Source organism: Amphibalanus amphitrite, unplaced genomic scaffold (genome assembly GCF_019059575.1).
Source record: "Amphibalanus amphitrite isolate SeventyFive unplaced genomic scaffold, NRLGWU_Aamphi_draft 000033F_arrow, whole genome shotgun sequence".
NCBI classification, from domain to species: Eukaryota; Metazoa; Arthropoda; class Thecostraca; order Balanomorpha; family Balanidae; genus Amphibalanus; species Amphibalanus amphitrite.
Genome location: NW_024881529.1, coordinates 25,591 through 44,084, shown reverse-complemented (window position 1 = coordinate 44,084; position 18,494 = coordinate 25,591). Strand labels below are relative to the sequence as shown.

The 18,494-nt window shown below is 49.6% G+C and overlaps 2 protein-coding genes across 7 annotated transcripts; one reads left to right on the top strand and one right to left on the bottom strand.

Annotated features, from left to right (window-relative positions):
* The first annotated feature begins 226 nt into the window (after window positions 1-226).
* LOC122368864 (interleukin-1 receptor-associated kinase 1-like) lies at window positions 227-10,693 on the top strand. 5 transcript variants are annotated; one of them, XM_043343156.1, is made up of 15 exons: window positions 227-237; window positions 2,185-2,314; window positions 2,842-3,027; window positions 3,421-3,662; window positions 3,976-4,112; window positions 4,404-4,762; window positions 5,077-5,252; window positions 5,622-5,813; window positions 6,318-6,436; window positions 6,813-7,002; window positions 7,200-7,262; window positions 7,560-7,661; window positions 7,985-8,087; window positions 8,334-8,464; window positions 8,760-10,693. In XM_043343156.1, exons 2-15 carry the CDS (start codon window positions 2,209-2,211, stop codon window positions 9,351-9,353), a joined length of 2,700 nt encoding a protein of 899 aa, XP_043199091.1. In that variant the 5' UTR covers window positions 227-237; window positions 2,185-2,208; the 3' UTR covers window positions 9,354-10,693. The 5 variants fall into 5 exon arrangements, with proteins under 5 accessions (XP_043199091.1, XP_043199118.1, XP_043199110.1 ...); XM_043343183.1 differs by lacking the exon at window positions 227-237 and adding an exon at window positions 688-777; XM_043343175.1 differs by lacking the exon at window positions 227-237 and adding an exon at window positions 749-777 and having other exon boundaries at window positions 2,203-2,314.
* LOC122368881 (ribosome maturation protein SBDS-like) lies at window positions 10,664-18,372 on the bottom strand. 2 transcript variants are annotated; one of them, XM_043343195.1, is made up of 6 exons: window positions 18,299-18,372; window positions 15,308-15,467; window positions 13,769-13,989; window positions 13,256-13,365; window positions 11,361-11,534; window positions 10,664-10,984 (listed from the first exon to the last, which is right to left on the bottom strand). In XM_043343195.1, exons 2-6 carry the CDS (start codon window positions 15,436-15,438, stop codon window positions 10,856-10,858), a joined length of 765 nt encoding a protein of 254 aa, XP_043199130.1. In that variant the 5' UTR covers window positions 15,439-15,467; window positions 18,299-18,372; the 3' UTR covers window positions 10,664-10,855. The 2 variants fall into 2 exon arrangements, with proteins under 2 accessions (XP_043199130.1, XP_043199136.1); XM_043343201.1 differs by lacking the exon at window positions 18,299-18,372 and adding an exon at window positions 18,254-18,298.
* Between the last annotated feature and the right edge of the window lie 122 nt (window positions 18,373-18,494).

Below are 18,494 nucleotides of genomic sequence, written 5' to 3'. Positions count from 1 at the left end.
TTTATCTACATGCCAAAAATCTCCAAAGATATTTGAGGAAATATGGCAGGCCACTTTTCAACGCTATTTTGCCGCAGGTGCGACGATTTTTTTAGACCACTAAATTATTCGCGTACGGCTCTAATGTTGCACGTGTATTTTGCACGCATTTTGAAAAAAATAATGTTATAACGCGCAGCAACAATATCAATACTGACAGTCTTTCTTACTTTAAAAAGAACTTCAGAAGCCAGAGAAGTAAGATTGAGTGCATTATTTGTTCACATAAAGAAGTGGAGTGTAAGTTTGACCAAGTTTTGCACAGGCTGTTTAATGGTTGGGTTGAGCAGTGAGATTCGTATCCGTGGCATTTCAATTTGGCAATGGTGGGGCTGGACCTTGGGCTGGACCTCTATTTCATTTCAACTTCAATTGATTTGATTTGATTTCAGTTGATTTCAGTTCAGGTTTGACTCGAGTCTGATGCATATGTCCAACATACGCTCTTGATTTGTCATTGTCATTGTCATTGAGCGGATTTACCATTGCCATATTTTATCGATTTTATCTACATGCCAAAAATCTCCAAAGATATTTGAGGAAATATGGCAGGCCACTTTTCAACGCTATTTTGCCGCAGGTGCGACGATTTTTTTAGACCACTAAATTATTCGCGTACGGCTCTAATGTTGCACGTGTATTTTGCACGCATTGAAAAAAATAATGTTATAACGCGCAGCAACAATATCAATACTGACAGTCTTTCTTACTTTAAAAAGAACTTCAGAAGCCAGAGAAGTAAGATTGAGTGCATTATTTGTTCACATAAAGAAGTGGAGTGTAAGTTTGACCAAGTTTTGCACAGGCTGTTTAATGGTTGGGTTGAGCAGTGAGATTCGTATCCGTGGCATTTCAATTTGGCAATGGTGGGGCTGGACCTTGGGCTGGACCTCTATTTCATTTCAACTTCAATTGATTTGATTTGATTTCAGTTGATTTCAGTTCAGGTTTGACTCGAGTCTGATGCATATGTCCAACATACGCTCTTGATTTGTCATTGTCATTGTCATTGAGCGGATTTACCATTGCCAATGCCATGCATATGCCACTGCCAGTGATTTATTGTCAAAATATCATGAGTGAACATGTGTCGCCCCTATTGTCCAAGTTTGTTTTTGAATGGAATTAAATGAAAGTGTCGACCTAATGTATATAAATACCAAAAGCTGAATACAGATTGAGATATTGAGGTTCATAAGAAGTTATAATAATAATAATAATAATAATAATAATCCATTTATTTCGTTAATTTTGATTTTATGCAGGGATGTGTTTGTATCTCAATCTGTTAGTTTATTCTAACTTTAAATTCATTATTCATATGGATGGACTACTTCATTTATAACATGCTTATCTTAAATGATGAAAACTCAAAACTTGAGCATTGTTCTGGCTTAGGTGCGTAGTGGTGAGGCTCTTTTGTCGTATACTTGATTGGTGTTTTTCAAGTTTGGTCAATTTAATTTATTCACCTTCAGTTAAAAAGGCTTAATTTTATTCATAATTCAACTCACCTGTTTGGGGTTCCCTGGTCTGTGAGTACTGAGTAGCCAACCTAATGGATTGAAGAGAAGGGAGAAGGAAATTACCAGCAGTTAACTTGTAAGAGATGCACTAAAACCACGTCACCTTGCATCACTCTAGGCCACATAACACATTTGTTTTTAGAACTACCACACCAAAATGGAATGATGGCAAATGGCATTGGAATAAGCACTGCCACCTACCAAGCTACCTACCAAGTCTCAAAAGTGCAGAAATATAAATGTAGAAATAATTGTAATGAAGGTATTCTGGCTAGCTCAAAACCAAGTCAAATTGCCAATAAAGTGCTATAATGACTAGTACAAAGACATCACAAAAACTAACCCAATATTACCTTACCTATCCTTCTCTGAAGTCTGAACTCTGAAGTGACACAGTATTCAGTAAAATGTGCTGATTGAGAGAAAAATTGCACATCAAATTTCAAAATCTGCATTTATACTTGATGGATAATTTTCCTTACTTAGTGAAATTAAATTCTTTTGTATGCATCCTTATATCCATTGAAAAGCTTTCCCTTGCATAAGAAACATCAGATTTCTGATGTTTTTACATGGAATTTTATTGTGTTCATTGACTCATGCATGTCATGTTTTTCAGCCAACTTATTCTCTACAGAATAAAATGGCTTCAGGACAAGGAGGTAGTTGGAGGCTGTATCAAATCCCCAACCACATCATGGAGGATATTTATAGGAAACTGGACAGCACAGAAAAATGGAAAGAGCTGGGTAAGTAGCATGAAATGCCTTCTTACAATCAATGGTGAAGCTGATAGGTAGCCACTATAAATCATCTCAGCACTGTACTTGCATTGAAGAGTGTTATGCAACTTTTATTTTTGTGTGCTGCTGTACAGTGTGCAGTTTTTCATACACTTTTCTGAACAAGAGCTGTTCATTTTACTTTGCATTCTAAAAATGGTAGGCAAGGTTTCATTGATTTCAGGCGCTGTGAAGGGCATTTGCTTGAAATGCCCCACATGCACCCTCTATTTGTCAGTCTTTAGTATCACCCTAGGCTTGAAGACTTTCACCTTTTTACCCATGCTTACAAGACAATGCAAGTTGGAGGAAGGTCCTGGACCTTTCAAACATGCCAATATTCAATCAATATTCTGTAATGACGTGCACACGGTCACACATCCCCTAGATAGACACACCTAACAACTCCTAACACCATCTATACATTGAGGTGAAGGCAGATGGGCTGTCGGCCGTCGCCGTCTTCTGACCGCAGTCGGCGGTTCTGTACACAGCTGGACAGTACCTGCAGCGCTCTCAGGACGACATTCGGTACCTGGAGTACCGCGAGCGACACGGCGTCTCTCCGGCCCGAGAGGTGCTTCAGGAATGGACGCTCGAGGACCCCACTGTCGACGAGCTGTTCGTCATACTCTCCAAGATGCGCTTCTACCAGGCCATGAAGCTGATTCAGGACTATGGTGGGTCAGGGGAGAACTAGGGATTGAGAAGTGATGAGCAGGCGCCGTGTTGGTCGTGATCTGAAGAGTGTCTGTCACTTATTTATGCCTGATTGCATGGAAACGGTTCGTAAACACAGGTATTTCTAGTACAGATAAAATCGTATCGTAGCCATATTTTGTATCAAATGATTCAATAACTGCTGTCCTGTGCAGTTGTACACGGGTTTGTACCATTGTCCGACTCACCGTAAATCGTCCCTTTCTCAGACCCACCGACGGTCTGTCATACTCATGACCTCTTATCGCAGAATAGTCAAAACGCGTGTCGTTTTTCCGCTGTCACTATGCTAGTCACGCCTGTATACCACCGCCATCCGTCCGTCCCTCTGACCTAACTCTGCCCTGTCACAGCGAGCCCGCGGCTGCACGTGCTACTGCAGGGCGAGGGCAGTCGGGGGAGCATCCTGGCGCACATGATGAAACAGAAGAAACAGAAGGCCGAGGGCGGCTCGGGCGCCTGGCCGGCGGCGGGGGCCGTCGGTCCCGGGGCGGGGGCGGAGGCGGCGCTGTACCCCCAGCCGGGCTTTGGAGTCCTGCCGCCCGCCGCCTCCTCCGCATCCGCCGCCTCTGCTGCCCAGCCAGCCGGGGCCACGGTGAGTGATGTCTACAATTTATGCAGTCGGTAATCCAATATACAAAGTTTGGTCGTTTGCACGGTTACGCCTTTATTCACCAGACATCCGTCATAGAGCATCAAAAAGATCCGCGGAATACGTCATTGCATTTCAAATGCTAAAGTTGGCCTGGTCCCAATCATCAGTCATAACAAATGTCCCCAGTTGCTTCATTGCTGCTTCATTGCTGGCTTATTCCATGAGATTGAGTATGTATAATCTTCAAATGCTTTTTGCACGCTGCTACCGACTTCATCCTCTGTGTTGACGTCCTTTATAACTATGTTGACAGGGCGGTGCGGGGATGTCATCCAACATGAACCTAAACCACAACTTCACCAAGGAGATGATGACCACCAAGCTGCGCGCTGACGAGGTAGCCATGCTGCTCGACTCCAAACTTGGCGTCGATAGCAAGGTGAACATGAGGTATGTGCTCCAGTCTTTCCCTCATTGGTTTCATTAATCTTGACTGTTCACGGTCAAATAATTAGCCGGTTTCTGGCTTCTGTTGTGTTGTGCCTCTTTGAAGACATTTTGTGGTGTATGTCATATGAAATGGGGATGAATATCCATCGCTTAACGTTTTGAGTATTTTCGATGTTTGTAATCAATTGAATCGAGAGGCAATATACATAGACTCCCGTGAGGTCCTGCCAGGACCTCGTTAACGTCTTAAGTTCACGATGATCTCTATCTCCTCTCCCTCTCTTTTTGCAGCATGTCAACCAACACGATGAACAACATCTCACACCCGGGGATGCCGCTGCCGGCGCTCCCTCCCGACCCGAACAGACACCGAGAAATCAGCTCCACACCTACACCCGCGCCTGCGACCTCTCCGGCGCCGGGTGCTACCGCTGCACCCGCCTCCAGCGTCGCCGCTGCCGTCACGACACCGACACCCACACCGGCATCTGCAGCGGCACCGTCAGTGACACCGTCATCAGCAGTGCCTGCAGCGGCAGCTTCAGCGGTGGCAGTGCCGGCGGCTTCAGCTGCTCCTCCGGAGAAAATCAGCAACAGCACAGGCAATACGACGCAGGACGAGACAGAGGTCAAACGAAAATACTCGCAAGGTGAGCGTCTGATTTGTGCTTAATTTATTGATATTAAAAGGTGTTCTTATACAGAAGTAGTGAGTAAGAGTGTCGCTCAAACGTTGGTGTGTCACAATTTCAGCCATTTTATACGAGCCATAGTTTTGAATCCAATTCTTCATGATGTGTTTCGAGACACAATCATTGACGTGAGCTTCTGAGTTGGGCTTAACAAACAATCCTTACCTAGATCGGACAAAAGTTACCGCCATCCGGACTCCCCCTGACAGAGCGTTACCCCTCCCCTCCCCCCACTGACCGCTCTCCCCATGCCGCCCTCACTTGTCCCTCAGACGTCTACAGCAGCTACCGGGACCGTCTGGGAAACATCCCCGAGATCCCTTACAAGGAGTTGGAGGCCGGCACGGAGGGCTGGAGCCAGCACCGCGTACTGGGCTCGGGCGGCTTCGGCACGGTGTACCGCGGCACCTGGAAAAACACCACTTGGGCCATCAAACGCATCACACAGGTGGGTAGATGAGACCGGAGGTGATACTTGCAGGGGAGTGGGGCGGGAGAGAATATGAGGGGGGGGGGGAGGAGGGCGACGGACCGACGGCGACTGTTATTGGGAGTCTGATTAGGAGGGGAAGATGTCTAGGACCGGGTGATGGAGGTGACTGGACTACTGGGGTTGTTTGGACTGGGTCTGCCAGCTTGGGGGATCGTTTTACCGACGAGTGACGGCGTAGAATGACGTCACTAACACCTGCAAGACGAACGAGACAAACTAGTTGCGACGCTTACCGCATATATGGGTTTTGTTGACGAATTGACTCGCAAATTTCCGTATTGGTACGCCCCCCAGCAGTATCCCTGACAGGTCAATTGATTGCAGGCTGCCACGGGTCGGACTGAGGCCGAGCAGAAGGAGCAGATCAGACAAACCCTGGAGGAGCTGCGCATCCTCAACTCGTGTCGACACGATAATATTCTGCCGCTGTGTGGCTACAGCATCTCGGGACCCGAGCCGCTGCTGCTCTACCAGTTCATGGATAACGGCAGTCTGCTCGACCGCATCATGTGCAGGGTAGGTACCGGGACGGCAGGGCAGGGGATGAGGTTTGATGTAGATATATTGATGGGTCGGGAAAGGAGGCGTATAGTGGCGATATATTTGTGACTTAACCTGGCGGGACCAAATGTGATGTTGGATAATAGCGATCGTGCTGTCAGATGTTTAGCTGACGCTCAATTAAATTTAGTGCTTGCTATTTGTTCAATTTTGTCCGATGCTTGCCACGGCGGTGTCCGGCTGGCGGCTACAAGTCCCGCTCTTTCCCCTGAATCTGTGCTATGTCTGGCCTTGCTCAATGCTCACTGCTCAGTGACTCGCTCAGCCCACCCCGCCCCCGCTCGTCCCGTGACAAATTATTCCAGTGTTGTTCCCGCTCGTATCCCGTCTCCAAGTCGCTTCGTCCCGCCCTCACCCTCGCCCTTGTTCTAGTCTCCTCGGCTCGCCTTCGTCATTCTCCCCCGACACGACTCACCCCCTCCTCCCTCTTACCCTGTCTTACGATTGTTTTGCGCACAGCGCGGCTCGACTCCGCTCACGTGGCTGCAGCGTCATAACGTGGCACGCGGCACGGCACGGGGTCTCCAGTTCCTGCACACACGTGGCACCACGCCGCTCATACACGGCGATATCAAGAGGTAACGAACAGACGGGCCTTGCGCTGGGAGTGGCCGCTGGGTAGGAGATATACGCTATGTGCGGGGTATGTGGATAACTTGGTGGTGAGGCGCGATCGGTTACTTTTTTCTGGGCTGTTCCTTTTATCAATTCGCTCATATTTATTTGACTTGTGTTGCCTTGGCCGATGTCTACAGAAGCGTGTATTGTCCTTTGCCAATGAATCTCTTTGATGTTTCATTTTCACCATGGTTCATGATTGAAACTCAGTTGGCTATCTCCAATGACAGGACAACTTCGGCTCGCCGTTTATATCTGTCCTCATTCCTCTGTCCTGGACAGACGTCATTTCTCTCTGTTAGGCCCCTCCTAACAGATACCCTCTGCGATCCATAGCGCCAACATTCTTCTGGACCACCACCTTGAGGCCAAGATAGGCGACTTCGGTCTGGCTCGCGAGTTTCCTCAGGAGAAGCACACGAGTCTCACAGTGACCCGGGTTCACGGCACGCGGCCCTACCTACCCGACGAGTACCTCCGGTCGCGCAAACTCTCCGAGAAGGTGGACACATTCAGTTTCGGCGTGGTGAGTGAGGTGACGGTGGGGAGCAGAGAGCGGGAAGGAGTAAGGGACAGGGTGTGGGAGTTACGCTGTTACTTCTGTTACAGTCCCATCGTGAAAGTACGTTACAAGGGTACTTACTTCCCGGCGTTTTTAAGCTCGTATTTCCCATTCACGTTTTTATATAAGTGTGATATATTTATAATCATATGTTTTTACAGGTTCTTTTCGAGCTTACCACCGGACTTCCTGCCTATGACGACAAGCGGCCCATAAAAATGTTGGTGAGTTGTATGCAACGCTTTGTTTTTAAATGAGTGACAAGAATGCTTAATACTTTAAATGAAGGTAAATGTCTGGTACCTCAATTGTATTTATTTTCCTTTTGAGCATCTGACCTTCTGTGTCACATTTTGAACCCAAAAGCTCACCATTATTTAATATGTACTTACCGAAATTTAGTTCTATCACATCGTTTCCCATCGGGACCAAAGGTTAAATATGGAGACTCGTACCGACGTCTGCCTCCAGCAGTATGGTACCCACAGCCTTATCCGACCCGGACCTGTCGTGTTTTTCAGAAAGCTCTGGTGGAGGAAGCCCCGGACAAGAACGCTCTGATGGATCGGAAGGGAGGCGTCGAGGACCAGGACATCTTCCCCGCCCTGCTGCGGGTGGGAGAGGTGAGTGACAAGATGACCTTCCTTGTCAGTCCAAGAGCTGTGCCGTAACTTGCTCTACCTCGCGGACTTATAAGTGTTTGTGGGACATTTTATGCGAATGATTTGAGCTTGTTTGAATGTAAGACAATGTGTAGAATAGGCGATTTTTTATTCGAGCATCTAATTATCACGATATTGAAATGGAACATATAAATTGGCAAATAGGCTCGTCGACGTCTCTGGCTGTCATATGTGATCTTATGACTTCTACACCTGATTTTACCCCCGTCTGTGACCCGTGACCTGCCTGACCCCGTACGTAACCTCTCCCCTGTGACCGTCAGCTGTGCGTCAGCCGCCGTGCCAAGGATCGCCCGGAGATGGTCCAGGTTCTCACCGAGCTGGATAACATCACACAGGCCAGGACGCTGGCGGCTCGCGCACAGAGTAAGATCACGGCGGGGTTGTGGAGCGGGGCTCTCAGAGTCGGTGGGGGCTGCATGGCTAGCGGGGATTTGGTGTGGAAGAGAAAGACATGGAACTGACCTTGGCACCGGGAATTGTTGGTTTGCTGGCTGTAGTTGACAGTGCATGATTGTTTTCCATTTTTGCTAGTGCTTTCACTATCATGTCCGGGTAGGTGTGACTGGCAAGGAGCTGTTAGCTTATCTGAGGATGATATTGTGCCCGCAGGAATATCCATCGAGGAGGCCCCTTCGGTGGAGATGTCTCCGCTAGAGCTGCAGGTTTTGATGGACAAGCGGCACGGCCAGCTGGGCCAGTACGACAACCGGCAGCAGCTCTCCCCGCGGCCACACTATCAGGTAACGGAGGCTAGCGTGGTAGTCTTTACCGTACTAAGCATTCTGGGCAGTTTGAGCTGCTGTTGGTGAGCCAGCTTTACGTGTGATATTATTGTGTTGTCTGAAGCAATAACGTAAGTGATTTCATTAAGTGTAGCACAGTAAAGACGGCATGAACAATCAACTTGTGCAGTTGCTGTGCCTCTTAGCTGATTTTCTTTTTCCGGTGGCGTGCTTACAGCACGGTGCGCTGTTTGAACCGGTACGTGTTGAGGCTCACAATACGGTGCGTTGACCGTCCCTGTGCCTCCGGCAGCCGCAGCGGACGGGCAGCTCCCAATACACGGCCGGGCCGGGCCTGAGCGCGTTCAGTGCCACCACGGCGCCGCCGCCATACAGTGAGGTGGTGGCCGGAGGCGCCGGCACGCGCTACCCGGCCCACCTGTCACCTCAGCCGGCCGGCGGCTGGCCGGTGCCTCACTCGCCGCAGCCGGCGGCGCACCGGCAGGCCGCTCACTCGCCGCAGTACCACCAACAGCCGCTGCCGGCGGCCTACTCGCCGCAGCCGGCCGGCCACTCGCCGCACTACCCGCGCCACTCGCCGCAGATGGTGGCGCACTCGCCGCAGACGCCGCAGTTCCAGATGGCGTACTCGCCGCAGCCGGCGCCGCCGTGGCCGGTGCCGGCGGCGTTGCCCGTCGGAGCGGCACTCCCCACCGTCCTCCCGCACATGGACTCGCAGTATCAGGACTCGGCGGCGGCGGCTCCGGTGTCCGCGGCGCTCGGACCGGCGCCTCTGCTGACCGCGCTCGGCGTGAAGTCCTCCTCCAGTGCGGCGGCGCAGGAGAGTGATGTGTCGCAGACGCTCTCCACGGCTGGCTCGTACTCGGAGGTCTCCGAGACTCAGTGACAGTATGACTGTGACATTGTGACAGCGATAGTGAACGGGTGACAGTGGCAGTGGCAGTCGATCTGACAGAGATCGGATCACAGAGACATTGGCTGCAACTCGACGCTACATCACAAGAAGAGTTCGTTGGCTCGGCGAGTGTCCGCTGAATCTGAAGCCGGGGCTGAGCTAACTGAACCACTTAGTGGCAATCGTTCGATGACCTGACTGTGACCGGGCTATGAATATCCCGTGATCGGCGCGCTGTTGTTCGAGTAAAGCCGTATCATATCACACAGATGTCATCTTCATAAGAATCAGACACTGCGGGCGGCTGAGCAACCGATCAAGCGAGAGAACTCCCGGTTGACGATAGTTTGTTAACATCACGAACGATACCGGCAGCCCAGCCGTCTCATTGTGTCTTCCCTAGAACGCTCGGCCGAAAAACTGCCATATGGGCCACATGTTTAGTGTTGTGCAGCGATGTTGGACGGCTAAGTGGCCCGTGGTACTGGCATTTATGTCCCGGTGAGCGTGTCGTTACGTCTAGTGTGGCCGTGTACTCCGAAGTGTGACTGGGCTAAAACCGGTGTCGAATCATTGGGCGTCGAATCATTAGGCGCTAATGTTAGCGGGTCAAAGGCGTCGCGATTTATTGCGCTATTCTTCCAGCGGATGAGCTTCACACTACGAGTGGGGAAAAAATATCTAAGGGTCTTTCAGCGAATACTGCTGCCGCAGTTAAAAGCCGGGGGCAATGGTTAGTCGGCTATGCTAGGGCATAGTTATTGTGCGTAGTTTTAGGCAGGGGCTTAGCCGGGGATCGTAAAAGACAATATCGGTGGTTGTTAGGCTGCTGTTGAGTACGATGGGGATTGTGTTATTTACGCTGAGATGGGGCGCTGATTCATGAGCCTTTTGGCTCATATTGTGAGAAGAACCCGTTATTTTATGGGGTATTGGGACATACGCTAAACGTTTACACTAGCCTGCTACTGTACGTGCATGGATTGCTACTCATGATTTAGTATACGACATTGTATTTGCTATTGTGCATATTTTGCTATCCGTTTCATGCTCAGTGTCTGAACCGTCTTTGGCCGAGGTAGCTTCTTGGTCCAGATGTATCTGTGTTTATTGTAAACTGCTAGGTAGCTGGCCATTTTAGTTCACACGCTCTAACAGGACGCTTGCCGTACCACTCTCGCGAAGCCTTCTGCATCCTCGCCATTCCTCTTTTAACTCTGAGACTGACTCAGATTTGTCTGTAAGCTCTCCTATTCCAAATGGTGTGATATGATGTGATGACCGAAGCGCAAAGGCTTACGCTTAAATAAACAGTATATTTTCTGAAGCAACCAACATGATTAGCGCGACCAGATCATGAATATAACACGCGATTCGCGAGGCGGCGTGCTTCCACCGCTCGCGCAGTACCCAGACGCAGCGCCGGCGGTTATATCACAGCAGAGAGCCCCGTCAGCCGCCTCCCCCCTGCCCCACCCCAGCTGTCCCGTGGGCTACTCGAGCGCCGAGTCGCCCTCTCGCACCTCCTTTAGGCTGAGCAGCTCCATGTGGCCCTTGCCCTTGGTCTCTGCGCGGAGCAGCTCGTCCACGGCTCGGTAATGGCCCGGGTCCAGGAGGCACACCTGGAACGGAGGGAGCCGTCAGTGCGCGGAACAGATGGGCAGAGGGAGCGGTCACACTGGAGAGACTTGTGAGTTGACCCGACACCTGACATCCCACATCGAGCTGGATTCGTCTCTTCAACTATATCGTTGGAACGTGATCTGATGATAATGCCGAACTTCCTCTTTAGGTTGGGTTAGGTTAGGTTAGGTTATGTTAGGTGAGGGACTCAACTTGTGAACCACTGTGCTATCGTCATGAGTCCCCTTTTCCCGTCATGGACCTATTTTCACCATGAAGAACCGCCCCCTCATCACTGAACTGTGCTCTGACCATTGTGAACCCCATATTCTCGCCATCACGACTCCCTATCTCCGCGTGTCGCGCGGCTCTCACCATTGTGAACTGGCCGTCGGCACAGTCATCCTCCTCCACCGATGAGCTCATCTCCCTGATGCGCTTGCGGGCGTGTTTGCCCTCCTTGGCCGGCAGCTGCACGCGCAGCCGCATCTGGGCCCGCTCGATGGGCATCACGCCACTACTCTGTAGCTGCTTGATAACGTCCAGCGCCTGCGGACGTGGCAGGTGAAACATCACAGTCATGACTCACGTCAACGGAGCGGCAGGTCAAGGACAGGTCAACGGAGCGGCAGGTCAAGGACAGGTCAACAAGCGACAGACCAATGGCGCAGCTGGTCAGCGGAGTGGTAGGTCAAAGACAGGTTAACCCGCGACCTGGTGGGGGGGGGGGGGCTATTTTTTGCCCTCCCCCCCCTCCAGACTTTTCGATATATCTCCAGAACCGCTGCGCCGATCGTAACCAAACTTTCAGTACCCTCCCGGACATCAATTTTACACATGGTGACCAAAAATTTTCCAAAGGCTATGATAGGTTGGCCGGAAATGACGTCAGAGTGACGTCATGTTCTGCCGTTTTCGACCCAAAAAAGGGTTTCGCGGGAAGAGCTGTCAGGTCTATAGCTTTGCAAATACAGAAAAATGATAAGGACATAAAAGCTGTAGAATTGGCAGGTCTACAAAACTGCTACCTCGGATTTTTGAAATTTTTGGATTTTGACCCTCAAAATCAAAAGAATAATTTTTTTTGGATATAATGATCGAAAAATCCAAAAAGTTTTTTGAATTTCGCAAAAACCGGAATATATGTTACAGTCCTTACCGCCTTCCATCCACATACCAAATTTGAGATTGATACCTCTTTTTTTTGGCGAAGTTATAGCGAAAAACTGTTCAAAATTGATGTCAAATTTTCAAACTCAATTTTTAGCAATTCTAGAACCCGTAGCGCAAAACAAAGACCGCCATTAGACTCCCCGTGACGAGCTGCATCGAATCAATACCCATTTTATGCAAAACTATCAACTTTAAAATTTGACCTTTTTTGGCCTGACCTTGACCCGACCTTGACCTGAACTTCACCAGAAAGTGACCTAAGCCGTACCTGATAGTCTTATAACCAACACCATTGAGTTGGAAATGAAAAATTGGCCATAAAACATGCATCACACAACCTTAGTAAAGTTGGGCTCATGTGACCTGACCTGTGACCCTTGGTGACCTGACCTGTGACGTGACCTGGTATTGTCAGTGACCTCTAATAGCAACATATCTACTAGGCAACTGACGCCCTATCGCTGATTCTCGACAAAATGCGTTTTCCTCGGTGTTATAGCGCATTCCCTAGAAGACCCGTGAACGGTGAAACATTTCATCTTTGACCTGACCTTAACGTCATCGGTGACCCCAAGGTCAATGAATTTTGGTTTCCTTCGACAAATTTGACAGGCCTTTCGAACGCCGTTTGAATTTTGCGGATCCGTCCAGTAGTTTCGGAGATACGGGGGGGGGGGCAAAAATAGCCCCCCCCCCCACCAGGTCGCGTTATAAACAGACCCCACCAGGGCGCGGGTTAACGGAGCGGCGAGGTCAAGGACAGGTCGACACAGATCAACGGCAGGCAACGGCACACCCGTGTCACGATGGAGAGGTCAGGGCGTGAGACACTTCAGACAATGAGTTACAAACCATATTCGGTGACGAGCACGCTCTATCGTACACATCAACAGTAACTTGCAGAGGTCCAGCGCATTTGGCTTCATGTTAACGGCAATACATTAGCATTATAATAACTGGTAATGTCAGAAATCAGAATGTCACATGTGGCCGAGATTCAGAGGTGCTAAGCATCGGGGTTCAGGAAACGACTGGCGTCCCAGAGCATTCGAAACCACAATATTGGTAAACATGTCCCCATCCCATTACAAACATACCTGCTGTTTGGAGTTTCTGTTGGGTTTCACTGAGAAGTGCATGTCTTTCATGCCCTTCTCTATCATTGTGACTGGGTATGGACGCTTGGTTTCAGGATTCACGCACTTATCTGGAAAAATGCAATGCGTATCGTCACGAGAACGTTTCCTATATTTCAATCGGCGATATTTGTGAACAAGACCTGTGTGAATAATCGCCTACCACAGATGAAAAACATATTTTGATATAAAAAGTTCAATATCACACAAGAGAGAGCATAAACGTCCTACTCCTATGAACTCCCGAAGCTCCTTTTACCTCTTTCTATCAGCTTCTATTTATACTCTTTCTGATCAAATCCTTTCTAAACTGTGCGCTTCCAGCACGTCAGTCAAGTGGAGAGGGCGCAGCTAGTCTCCAGCAAGAACTCCCTCAGTGTATATTCCCGGTCCGAGTGAGTCGGAGCCTGCTTCTCACCCCGAGTGAGGCGGGGTCTGCTTCTCACCCCGAGTGAGTCGGAGCCTGCTTCTCACCGGAGACGATGGTGGCGATGTCTTTGAAGGTCGACTCGAGCTGGGCGTGCCGCTCCTTCTCGGAGACCTGCAGCTCACCCTTCTCCAGAATCTCCAGACACACCTTGGTCGAGTCGTCGGTCCCGAACGCCTTCTGCAGCTCCTCCTTCTTAGCCACTTGACCTTTTGACACATTCAGGAACACAGTGTGGCTCTGAAGAACCTCGTCGATATCTTTCTCGCTGAAAGTAGTTCGTTTCCCATGTTCAGACAATTTTTGTAACGTGGTAGCAACAATTACATGAGCCAAAGGAGATGCCTTTGACTATCCTTAGTTTAACCCTCGCACGACCAGGCCATTTCTCATAACACGAACGACCAGGGGGGGGGGGTTGTTACGACCCCCCCCCCCTGGCGTTTCGAAACGGAAGGTCGTAGAGCTTAGCGGAAAAAACCAACGGATTGCTCTCAACGAGATCTCGCGATTGGTGGTATATTTTTTGGTCCTAGGTCAACATTTGACCTACTTATGACCGGTCAAAGGTCAAATTTTCCGAAAAAATCAAACTTTTTCAACTTTCCGCGGCGATTGCGGCAAAACGGTGGGAGATATCGACTTGAAACCTTCACTATCGTGTTCCTTGATCAATTCTCTATCGTTTGGTATGTATTTCGTTTCCCTAGCTCTAAAAATGGCGCGTTGGGAGCGCCGGAAGTCGGCAAGGTCACAGTCGGCGGCAGAAATTCGAAAAATCAAAATTTAAATTTTTGAAATCTGATTGTATTTTTGGATTTGGGAGGTCCATTTGCTCCCTATAGAAGCTAATATTGCTGCATATTCCCATTGAGGTGACAAGAATTAGCAAAATAGTGGTTCGGGCGCTTTTCAAAAATAGTACCGGACGCTGTTCCTCTTGTGACGTCATAGCTCCGTGACCTGACCTGACCCGGTCAATTTTCTTGCACCACACGATAGCCAATGCTTGCCCCAACATGCATGGGAAGTTTCATCATGATCCATCAAACAATGTGGGTATCACCGGCAGAAAACCTAGGGATTCGGCGCACACGTTTGGTAACTGTCGGCCGGAGGCTGTACCTCTTATGACGTCATAACTCCGTGACCTGACATGACCCGATCAATTTTTTTTCGGCAAAAGATGCGCAAAGGTTGCCCCAGAGGGTATTGAAAATTTCAGCCCGCTACGACAAGCCGTTTAGCGTGCACTTCGAAAAAACCTCAGGGGGGGGGGGTTGATACAACCCCCCCCCCCCCTAGGCGTTCTAGGGTTAAGAAAGAGGTGGCCCTTTAGGGTCAGGGCCAGGGTGGATAGTTGGATAGCAATGCTATCCAACTGAATGAAACCTTACATATCTAAAAGGAATAGGGCTGCAAGGACCCAGGGCATTGGTCAACATGCACTTTGCAGATTTAACTGACTTCAGGATGGGGATAGCTAACTTGCACGCAGGATAAAGTAAAAAATCATAGGTTCAAAGAATGGTAGACATCCAAAATAACTGGCAAGGTGAAGGTGGATAGTCATCCAAGCTACTTACACTTTACTTCGCCAGGAGAGCACCTTGTTCTTGTAGCAGGCAATTTCAAATCGCTTCCCAGTCTTCTTCATCCTGACTATCGCGACATTTGTAAGTCGCATTTGATTGGTTGGCGTAAATATCTTAGACATGATGCCTTGAGTTACAGACGTTGATTAACCTGGAAAAGGATTTGGGTAATTAAAACAAGAGTAGCATGAATTATAACAATGGTGGACATTTCCAAATATCAATACTGTAGGATATTATACGTGGCTCGCTGTGGGGATGATTACCTGCGGGGTGACGGGTGTGTATTTGACTGTGCTCGGCTCGTTCTGCACACGTAGGTAATTGTTTCAGTGTGCCTTCAGTGTGTCTGCATGTGCATTGTGAATGTCCAACGAAGTACACCTGATCCCGGCGGTTCGGTTCGGCCGGGCTAAGCGTGCTCATGCTGACTCTTCACCTTTCCTTACAGGAACGACTTCCCATGTGAATGCACGTGTCATCTCATTGCAGCGTGTTGTGTGACCGACCCAACATGGCGCGGTCGGTTTGCTAGAACAAGATCTGCCCGGTGCCCCATATAGGTACCTCAACCGGCCATGAACACACAGAACCCAGAAGCATCACCGCAGGAGCAGCACAGCAGCCAGTTCAGCTCATCAAGCTGACTCAAGAACAGCTGCAGATGCTCCCTTAACATCCGGATCCTGGTTCCAGGCCTGTGGAACTCAGAGATCCAGCTGTCTTTCTATTCAACGTGACAAGTGACACAACTGAATCTGATGAAGACCAGGCGACTGTTCTCATTTCAGCAGCAGCGACACAATAGCCCACAATGGCTACTCAGAAGTCCCAGAACCAGCGAGAATGCGGTAGGTACAGCCGCGCCCCTCACCCCTGAAGCACTCAGAAAGGAACCTGCAGCTCTCCCTGCCGCTGGTGCGGGGAAACCAATCTTGAGAAGTCTAATGAGAAGACGGGAAAGTTCAGGAGCCTCTCAAGTAAAGCGAAGATGGTCGGCGGAGTGACCAGACAGGCCCGTGTCGATACGGGTGCGATGACGGGTATCAGAGGACCGAAGCTCCTCGCTGCACTGAACTTCCCCCGGCAGTACCTGGTAAAAACTCGCCACAGGATACAAGGGGTCACGGGCGATAGCCTCCAGGAGCCCCGAGGGCTGTTTACGGGCCCTGAGTGCGGTCGGACCGCACACAGCCTCCAAGCTCGGCCCACTGCGTCCCTACGTCAGCCTTCCGTCAACGCACACAGCGACCGCTGTGGCCGGTCGGGACTGGCCACAGCGGACCGTCCACCGCACGCAGCCGTGACGCCAGACCCGCCTACCCATCCCCTACCCCCACGCCTGCTGCACACACCGCACACACCGCACGCAGCAGTGTGCGGTGCCCGTGAACACCCCTCAGATCATCGGCACACTCCTACAAATTTGTCTTGGTGAATGCATATTGCATCAAGACAAATGGTGTATATTACAAGAACACCAGCGGGCTCTACCTTTCTAAGAGTGCACAATTGGACCTGGGTGTGATTTATCCTGACTTTCCCAACGTCCAGCATGGCACGCCTCCCACTATTCTTTTTATTTATCTATTTCGTCTGTCGCCATCCTTCCCACAGGCTGATGCGCACACTTACGGGAAGGCTCCTGCTTTTCCTCCATACCCCCCCCCCCCCTGTGCTACGGCTAGTGTGGGAGCCCACCACACTCCTGGGGACACAGCTGGGGACAACGCTCGCGGGACGGGCAGCACCGGGAATTGAACCCAGAACCATCTGCACTGCGTGATGACACCCTAACCAAATGCGTCCCCACTGCTTCTAACTAGGGACTTTAGCTGAGGCAGTCGCATGTTCAGAGCATGACCCTGAGACGGTTTCTTGTGAATGTCCTCTACGAACACCGAGCCTACTCGACTATTCCACTCCTCTATGAATGCCGAAGCCAAGCCAAAGCATGCTGCTGACAATGGAGAAGCACTGACACTGGTATATGTGCTGGAACAGTGCCTGATATTTGTGCTGGGCTGCAAGAGCCTCATAGAGGGTACCGAGACTACAAATGCTGATTAAGATCTTCCCAAATCTCAGACCAATTGCTCGACAACATAAAAATTTGAAAATACTGCAACTCAAAGAAAAGTTGCTGATATTCAGGTTCAACATCAAAAGTCCCAGCACACTGCCACACAGGTGCAGATGCTGCGTCAGGTAGGATACCAGCAGGCTCAAGGTTCATACAGTGTTGTTACCTGCTCAAGCATGCCCAACCTCTCCAAAGCAATGTAATCCTGTGCGACAACAACCCACTGATGATGAAGCACTAAGCAAGGACATCGAGGACGATCCACACAGCAATACAATTGCTGCAGCTGGGGTGGCATCAACTGAAAGTAAAAGCGCCATCACCCATTGTACGGGAACTCGTAAAAAAGAGGCCCTGAGCTTTGTTCGTTCGCCCCGTTATTTATCAGCAGGCTGCGAGCATGCTGCTACTTCTTGGCTCTGCATTGGTCAAATTCAAGTGGTCTATTCGTTAGACCAATGAGATGCCAAGAAGCACCAGCAATAACTTCCTTATATGGGGAAAACCGACAGCACGCTGAAAAAAACAGCGTCCAAACTGGAACAGAGCTCTGGTGGACAAGCCGTGCATCAAACTGGTGCTTTTGATCGCAGAAGGCTTCCACACAACATGTTCTGAACTTCCAGATTTTGCAGCATGTTCACTATAGGGTGGCCCTATAGCCTGAGCCAAGCCATACTTGCCAATATTCATATCCAGCAAAAATCCCGGCATAAACTGTGACTTCATTTCAATTTTGATTTGTATTCATTCAAAGCCACTTGCACTGAGTTTGATATCATTCAGGAGTCCTGGATCATGGATGCCCTGAAAATTATCGCGTAATGCAAAATAAAATTCCAGAAGCATCCTACTATTATGCAGGTTAAATCTGAAAAAAACTCTCGATGATCACTCACCTATCACCTATGTGTTATGTGTTATGTTATGCCCCACGGGGGCCGCGGGGTGTGGATAAGTGCTAGATGTTCGTAATAGGCATTTCTTACGAATAGTTCTTTGGTTGTGGAAAAAATTATCCTAGGTCGCTAGATTTTTCAGAGATTTATCCAAATTGCTATCTGCTTCTATGGTTATCTGCAAACGGCATTGCAT

Excerpts from the sequence above, each read along its gene's own strand:
- LOC122368864 (XM_043343146.1), top strand. Across the intron at positions 4,113-4,403 it reads GATAGCAAGGTGAACATGAG|CATGTCAACCAACACGATGA; the intron begins GTATGTGCTCCA and ends CTCTTTTTGCAG. Across the intron at positions 5,253-5,621 it reads CCATCAAACGCATCACACAG|GCTGCCACGGGTCGGACTGA; the intron begins GTGGGTAGATGA and ends AATTGATTGCAG.
- LOC122368881 (XM_043343195.1), bottom strand. The coding sequence starts at position 15,438 with ATGTCTAAGATATTTACGCCAACCAATCAAATGCGACTTACAAATGTC. Across the intron at positions 13,366-13,768 it reads CATCGCCACCATCGTCTCCG|ATAAGTGCGTGAATCCTGAA; the intron begins GTGAGAAGCAGG and ends GCATTTTTCCAG. Across the intron at positions 10,985-11,360 it reads CCGACGGCCAGTTCACAATG|GTGTGCCTCCTGGACCCGGG; the intron begins GTGAGAGCCGCG and ends CCTCCGTTCCAG.